The sequence below is a fragment of the Punctularia strigosozonata genome (genome assembly GCF_000264995.1).
Source record: "Punctularia strigosozonata HHB-11173 SS5 unplaced genomic scaffold PUNSTscaffold_17, whole genome shotgun sequence".
Taxonomy (NCBI): Eukaryota; Fungi; Basidiomycota; class Agaricomycetes; order Corticiales; family Punctulariaceae; genus Punctularia; species Punctularia strigosozonata.
The window spans coordinates 50284-57546 of NW_006767449.1; the positions used below are offsets into that span (position 1 = coordinate 50284).

At 54.6% G+C, this 7263-nt stretch overlaps 3 protein-coding genes across 3 annotated transcripts; 2 read left to right on the forward strand and 1 right to left on the reverse strand.

The window, feature by feature from the left end:
* Nucleotides 1-715: 715 nt before the first annotated feature.
* On the reverse strand, nt 716-2039 carry PUNSTDRAFT_138452 (uncharacterized protein; the record flags this gene model as incomplete). The annotated part of the gene is made up of 2 exons (XM_007388143.1): nt 716-752; nt 808-2039. 2 exons carry the CDS (start codon nt 2037-2039, stop codon nt 716-718), a joined length of 1269 nt encoding a protein of 422 aa, XP_007388205.1.
* A 690-nt stretch (nt 2040-2729) lies between these two features.
* PUNSTDRAFT_55464 (uncharacterized protein) lies at nt 2730-4643 on the forward strand. Its single transcript, XM_007388144.1, has 4 exons — nt 2730-2804; nt 2862-2947; nt 2996-3337; nt 3391-4643. The coding sequence occupies exons 3-4, from the start codon at nt 3315-3317 to the stop codon at nt 4247-4249; spliced, it is 882 nt and encodes a 293-aa protein (XP_007388206.1). The 5' UTR covers nt 2730-2804; nt 2862-2947; nt 2996-3314; the 3' UTR covers nt 4250-4643.
* Nucleotides 4644-4653: 10 nt separating this feature from the next.
* On the forward strand, nt 4654-6942 carry PUNSTDRAFT_138454 (kinase-like protein; the record flags this gene model as incomplete). The annotated part of the gene is made up of 11 exons (XM_007388145.1): nt 4654-4870; nt 4934-5064; nt 5119-5194; nt 5255-5356; nt 5411-5602; nt 5655-5723; nt 5777-5826; nt 5879-5923; nt 5976-6193; nt 6247-6359; nt 6416-6942. 11 exons carry the CDS (start codon nt 4654-4656, stop codon nt 6940-6942), a joined length of 1740 nt encoding a protein of 579 aa, XP_007388207.1.
* Nucleotides 6943-7263: the final 321 nt, after the last annotated feature.

A 7263-nucleotide genomic window follows, 5' to 3' on the forward strand; every position in this document is an offset into this window, starting at 1 on the left:
GCTCACCTTGCCTGCCCATCATTGTCGTGGTGCGCTGGTATACGAGAGCCCACCACCGTTGTCAACTGATGTAGTGCCCGCCGTCATAGCTTTATGCTCCTCTTGCCTGCCCACTATTGTTGTAGTGCGCTGGTATACCACTGCCCACCACCGTCGTTGTCCAAGAATGCAGACATATCCAATATTGTTGTGGGGTCTGCTCCTTGTCACAACATCCAACAGTACAGCCCTATCCAATATTGTTGTAGTGTAATCATTCAATTATGGTGATGCCCAGTCATGTTGTAGCTCTACCGTGTCATACCGTAAGGGATGCTTTACCTAAGGATGTTGTAACTCCACTGGATCCACCTTTGTACACGAAGGCAAATGGATGTATGTCCACAGCTTGTTAATTATTCAAGCAACTAGCATTGCTTGATTGGTGTAGCCCCCGGTCTTTCAAGGTCACGCATAGCACATTCCAGTTGTTTTAGTTTACGCTCCAACGCTTGACCTAATGAACTGTGCGGAGATATAAATTGAGACGGCGGGGCAACTGACAAACGCCCTCCGCGACCATTCCGTCCGACCCCGCTGATCACCGATGGCCTTGCCGTACTGAGATTGTATATACCACTACGAGATCTGCGGTCGTGCAATCCAGTCTCGCCACCCTCATACTTTCTATTTTGTCGTGCATCGTGATCGTCCTCAACGTGCTCGGCGTGGTATCTCATTTCGTCCAGGCCGTGCGTAGCGGGATGTGTGCTCTGTCGCTCAAGCTCAGCGACGCGCGCTGCCTGAGCTTCAACCGTCACTACTAACTGGCTCATTCTTCTGGTAAGGTCTTCCAGCCTTCGTTCAGCATCCAATCTGGCCCGCTCTGCCTCTGCTCGGGCTCGCTCAGCCTCTTCCTTAGAACGCTCGGCTTCACGCCGAACTCGCTCGGCTTCAACTCGGGCCTGGTTTGCCGTATCGCGCTCTCGTTTGGCCTCTCGCACCTCACGATTCTTGCCGTCTCGGAAATCATTGGCGGACTTACTAGCGCGGGCTATAATATCCTCAATAGGTTCTTTTGACGAACCTCCCGACGTTTCGCTGGCCGAGGACTGTCCGTTGCGCAGGCCATAGACAGGGTGGAGAGAATTCAGAGCCGCTTTCTGTGCGTTAATATCCAGTTCCTCTTCGTCAATTCCCATGTATCTGATGTATTCCGGCGCGCTTTCAGAGTCAGTGTGCGGCGGTACTTCGTGTCCGCCACCACTACCACTGTGCGAAGCCTCTCCCGGCCGTTCGACACCCTTGCCCTTGTCTACAGGCGTAGGTGTCTCGGGTGAATCTTCCGACTCTGTGTCACTGCCGCGCGATGTATACGACACACGGCGCTTGTCCTCCGACTTCCTAGGAGTTTGCGGGACTCCCGGCGCCGCAGGTGAGCTAGACGTAGTCGTGTCGACGTCATCGTCTTTCGTGACTAGGGAGGTGTCCTCAAGGTTAGTCAACAACGCAAAGCTGTTCTCATTGCTAATAGATACTCGATGAGACAACACCGGCGACGCGCTATGGCGCCGACGCGGAACCTTGGACCATGACTCGGTGCCATCGCTTGACTGCCCGCCGAATCCACCAATAATGAAGGGCGACGGACTCTGTGACGCAATGGTCGAGATATCCGTCCTCTCAATGTCGCGCACGCCTCCGTGCGGCATACGCCCTCCAGCGGAGGCACCACTTTGTACTCCGACTGATTCCAGTCCCGGGTTCGACGCACGAGGCTCGACTGCCACTGGGACATCTCCCGGGTTCGGTACACCAGGTCCGACCGCCACAGGAGCCACATCATTACCTCCAGGGTTCGGTACACGAGGTCCGACTGCCACAGGAGGGCCCCCAGGGTTCGACGCACGAGGGTCGACCGCCACCGGAGGACTTCCGCTAGGACCGGACGCCGCAGCGCCCGTCCTGTTGTCAACGTTCGCCGCGGGCTGCGAGGGGTTACCGGCAGCCCGCACGTCTCTGCGGGTCCACTGACCCGTCAACTCGTCTCTAATAGGCATGGTAGTCGCAGTGTAGTAGCGCAAGTAGTAGGATACTTAGCTAGTCGTCGCAGTATCCGATGTAAGGGCGTGTCCGGGTGATCAAGCCGGCCAGTACCTATCCACAGGAGTAAGCGACTTCGAGCGAAGCGAATTACTCACAAGACACTCTCAAAAATATGTGACGCGAGTAAGATCAGAACTGATCAAAGTGCGTTCACACGGTCAGTTTCTCGAGCGGCACAGTCAGAGAGTTCAAAGTCTCGTTATTGAGCAACTCGAGAAGATACAAAAAAGTCGCCCCTCCTCCGTCAAGCATCGGCGTACTTATACTCTATCGTAAGTACCTGACCATATGGAGGTGGAGCATGCTGATGAATCAAAGGGGGGGACGCGTAAGCGTCCAGCGAACAAAAAAGGAAAGTAGCGACGGTCTCGATAGCATCGATGGCCGAACCGCTACACAGGGCTTGACGACGACGACAACAACAGACCGATAACAATAACCATGCATAATTTGCACCCACCTTGTTCCCCGGACCGTAGCAAGGAGCTTGGGAATCCAAATTGCTGTCGAACGCATCCCAGACAACTCGAACCATATTGCGCGTGTATTGGAACCCACCCGACCCCCAGTCGCCGCCATCCCTTTTTTTCCACAGCGAAAGCAAGTCCACGCGTCTCTTGAAGGACCTCACGCGTAGGGTCTGCAAGCAACGTCTGACATCGTACAACAAGAAGAGAACCGCACCAACTCTCGACGGCGACGATCTATACCTCCAACCAGTACGCACGTCGCACGAGGACTCCTTCCCTAAGATGAATTGACTGACCAACGAATAGGTCGGATGGACCACAACGACCGGCTTGCAAGCGGGCGACTACCAGCTCCTCACGTACGGCTCATCTCCACGAACCAGATGACCTCGGTGAGTACAGCAAACCCTCAGTCTACCGCTCCTCACCATATCAAGCAGGCGTCTTCATCCGCAATCGTCGAAACATCACACCCACTCGTTCGGGCAGGAAAGCGATCTCGATCCATTTCCGTGACAGAGGAACGCCATACGAAACGTCGTCGCGTGGCGGATGAATCTCGAAGAGAAAGGAGGACCAAGGTCGGCGGTGCCCTGGGCGATCTCAAATTTCTGCAGGGACAGAAGGGCAATGTGCTCGTGCTTGTGGCAGAGATGCAGCAAGGCATTAACCGCATGGAGAACGGTCTTGTAGATCTGGTAGTGAGGGGCGAGCGGGCTCGCCAACGTGGCTACTCCCATACGGGTTCCACAACTTGCGATGGGTCCACCGGAGTCAGCCTGTGAGTATTGCCTATCATTCTCGCTTTACTCCCGTCTCATGGCTTTAGATGTAGGCTCCCGAGGGGAGAATACAACTTACCCCAGCGACTGGAATCACAACAAGAGCCCACGAATCTAGGGACTTCTGACATCCATGCTCGCACATCCGAGACGACCAGTGTGCATCGCATTCGCGTCCGAACACATCCGGAAGACTATTCGCGCGATGAACTCGCGTCGTTATATCGCGCCCACATCGATGCTCTTCCAGTCCCCTGCACTTGTCGACGGACCGCGCTACAGCAGGAACGGATCAAGGACACAACGTATGTGCGCCCCCGCCCGCGCATCGGCGTGGATGCACAGGGATTAGCGTTTGAAGACTGGACTTCTCATCCGCCCTCTCGCGGCTTTGAGCGGCTCCCAAGGAAGGAGCAACTCCTCCGGATGCGCCTTTCCTCCAGCATGTACCACGATATCACAAACGACGCGCACGTTTACCCGGTACGAATTTGGCCGCGACGCCCCAGGTCGTCCTCAACAGGTTTCATCCTCCAGTTTCGCCACGTACCTCCCGTTGCCTCCGATTATATGGAAACGTGGCACGTCGAGAGAGGACGATGTCTGACCTGCATAGCGAGGGCGATGCGCACGTTTCCCTTGTGGATTATCAAACTAGACCACTTCCATGGAGCGATAGAGGACGGGAATCCCGTCTTCACGAACCGTAGACAGGACGAACTAGTGGAATGGGATGAAGGACGGAAGAGGTGGCGTCACCTCGTCTTCGACCATTATCAATGGGTTCCCGTGGAAGAGCTGGAGGAGAGACCGAGTGACTGCACCGCCGATGCCAGGACCATCAACGGATTGCATGATACACCTGTCCCTGATTCGTATACGGTCGCTTACTGGCGGATCATAGATACGTGACAATTAACTAGTGCGTGTCGCTCGCTCATATGCTTCGCGGTGACGAAGCGCAGACAGCCCTTGCGCCATCGCTTACTTTTGTGCCGCCCTGGACTCCTTGTGCTTCCCTTTCTTGGTTATGATACGAAGTATCCGTGATGCAAGGTCCTCAGGAGCCTTTCGCTGGGAGGCCGTGTTGCCTGTGCCACCCGAAAGGCAGTGCATTGCTTGCAGACAAAGCCCCTCACGATGCAAGATTCGGTTGCCTTGTCTCGACTGCTTGTCCGTAGTTCATGCTTTAACTCCGACGTTCGCATACGGTTATTGTTCGCGAAGACCTGTTCGCCACCTTGAACAAAGCAAAGCCGCGAACATGCATATAAGCGGTCATACTGGGCTTAGAAGACGTTCTCGCATCCCCCAACATGCCCCAGCCTCAGAGCTTGCGCCTTCACCTAGAGGATCCAGTGGTCTTTGCTCAGCATGCATCTACGAAATACGAGTTGCACGGGCAAGGCTGGGCTGTCCTCCAGTCCACATCTAAGTCTCGCTCGCATCTGCTCTTCGGCACCTCGTCGAAAGCATGGGGAGTATGTTATTCTAGCTCCGATCGGCCCTTCAACGGACAAGCCGAGGATAACGGTAAGCAATCATGATGCTTAAACGACACGAATAGCTCGTCGCTGACAACCGAGCTTGTGACAGGTGAAATCCCTGCTTCTCATGAACAGAGTCCTATTGCCACGGTGTCACTCGTGAACGGCGATCTTGGACAGAGCAGGCATGCAGATGCGTACGGGGAGATATCATGCGATAGCTCTGACATCGGAGTCTACGTACGCCCCCTGAAATTTAACGCATAAATGATATTCTACTGATGACCTTGACAGGTAAATGGAGCATACCTCGAACCTACAGGGTCTCGCAAACTCCAATCCGATGATATCATCCGGTTTAACGACGCAGGTGTGTAGGCCTCTTATTTACCATGCTTGCAGTCGTTGATTACTCACCTGGATCTTGAAGAATACGTCTATCGGTGTCTCATGAGCGTTCCAGATACACCCCACTGTGTTGAGGCTGAACGATACAAGGTCAATGATGCAATGGCGGTCGGGGAGTTAGCAAGTAAGTTCCATGTCCGCTGGTTGTACGCGTTCACCGCCGACTGTCTATACTCAGGCCATCACGTTGCGAAATGCATCAAAACCGGCCATGCTGTTGTCGTCAAGCGCATTGCGGTGCCGGTTGGAAGGCTCGGCGAAGTTGCATCCCATCTTAGGATGCGCGACGATCTCATCCACCGTAATGTTGCATACCTGTGTGACTGGTATATGCTCCCTGGGGATCCTCATGATACGGATAGACAAATCAGTAAGCGATTTACGAGGCAGTCACTTCGAGTTCTAACTCATGCCACCTATAGGTTTTGTAACACCTCTCGCCCCTCGCGGAAATCTACACGACTTCATCACAGTAGGCAATGGAAAGCTCGGTGGGTGCCTCTCCATGCTTTCTTTGCGACTGATGCTAAGTCTCTGATTTCAGGTGAATTCCTCGCTCGTCCCGTCATGGCCCAACTCATGGACGGATTGATGGTGAGGGACACGCGCATATCGATGACGGCCGCGACTGACTATCTCATCGCAGTATATACATGATCAAGGCATAATCCACTGCGACATGAAGCCTGAGGTTAGTATTGTGGCTACCGTTCGTCTGGCTGACTGACAAAGAAGTCGCTCAGCATGTCCTCGTATACGGTTTGAGCCCAGCTGGTCCCATCGTCAAGATCAGTGGTCTCGGACTCGCCACGCGATCTGGGAAGAATGACGCCATAGAGCTCAGCACATCTCTTCGTCGGGCGATGATGAAGAGTGCCGCATGGGCCGCACCTGAATCGCTGAACTATGAGCATACGGAGCTCAGCGATGCCTTCAGCTTAGGAGCCACCATGTTTTTCATGTGAGCCGTTTGCACTCGTCCCTTTGTTCATGGCGCTTACCACGTCCGGAAAGCCACTGGGGTAAACCTCTTTATGAAATCGAAGGAGTGACGTTCTTCGAGGAAATCATGCAAAGGAGGCGCACAAATTTTAACAAACTACGGAGGCAGTTGATGAGCTCCAACGGTAATCCATCATCCTTGTTTGGCCATGCAGAATGCTTATAGATCGTTCCTTCGCAGCATGCGACCTCATCGAAAGCCTTACGAAGGTGTCCATGAGCGAACGAATCGGCTTACGCGAAGCGCGACAACACGCCTGGTTCAACGGATGTCAAGTCCCCCCTCCATTCTCTGCTCAATACCAGTACGACGACCCTCTGGTTCAAGGATTTATCGCTAGAGGCGGGAGACCTGCCGTTAGCAACCATGATCCCGTCAACAAGAACGGTCTTCTGGACTTCAGCGACTGCTTCTCCGCCGACAGCGATTCTCTGTTCGATGCTGGCCTTATCTCCGAGAGCGAATTCGAGGCGCGCCGGGGGCTTGAATGGGATGTTCTAGATTCTCTCGTAAATCCCTCTTTCTTGGAGTCTGAGAGCGACTTCGGCGCGCTTGCTAGCGAGATTTCCCCAGAACCAAGCTCCTCGCTCGCCGCGATCCGTGTCGTTCCGATCCCTGGAGCACAGGCTTATGAACCTGTCGCACCCGGGTCGCCGTCGTTTGTCGAACCGGAACGTTACTACGACGACGAAGAAACAAGACGTTAAAGGCTGGGATCCCGTGAGCGAAACCATCGTTTCCTTGGCCGACAAACCCAACTGGCGCGGACCGCGGGTCTACCCTATTGGGTCGACTTATCGCTACTCCCCGGTGACGCGCGATCGCTCGGAGCGCGTCCTCTCGTCGGCCAAGCGCAATTCGATCAAGCTGAACTGTGCGCGAGCCGCGACGGTACGAAAAGGTCTCGCTACATCGCCGGACCCGGTGAACACAGCGGCGAAGGCACTGGCACGCGGTAGCGTCCCTCTTGCAGACGTGAGGTACCCGGGAATCCGGCAGGCTGGATCGGCGCTTGATCCTGTCGAAGC

Bases quoted from the DNA above. Each gene is read 5' to 3' on its own strand.
- PUNSTDRAFT_55464 (XM_007388144.1), top strand. From the start codon at position 3,315: ATGGGTCCACCGGAGTCAGCCTG. The intron at 3,338-3,390 runs TGAGTATTGCCT...CTTTAGATGTAG, and splicing joins GGTCCACCGGAGTCAGCCTG to GCTCCCGAGGGGAGAATACA.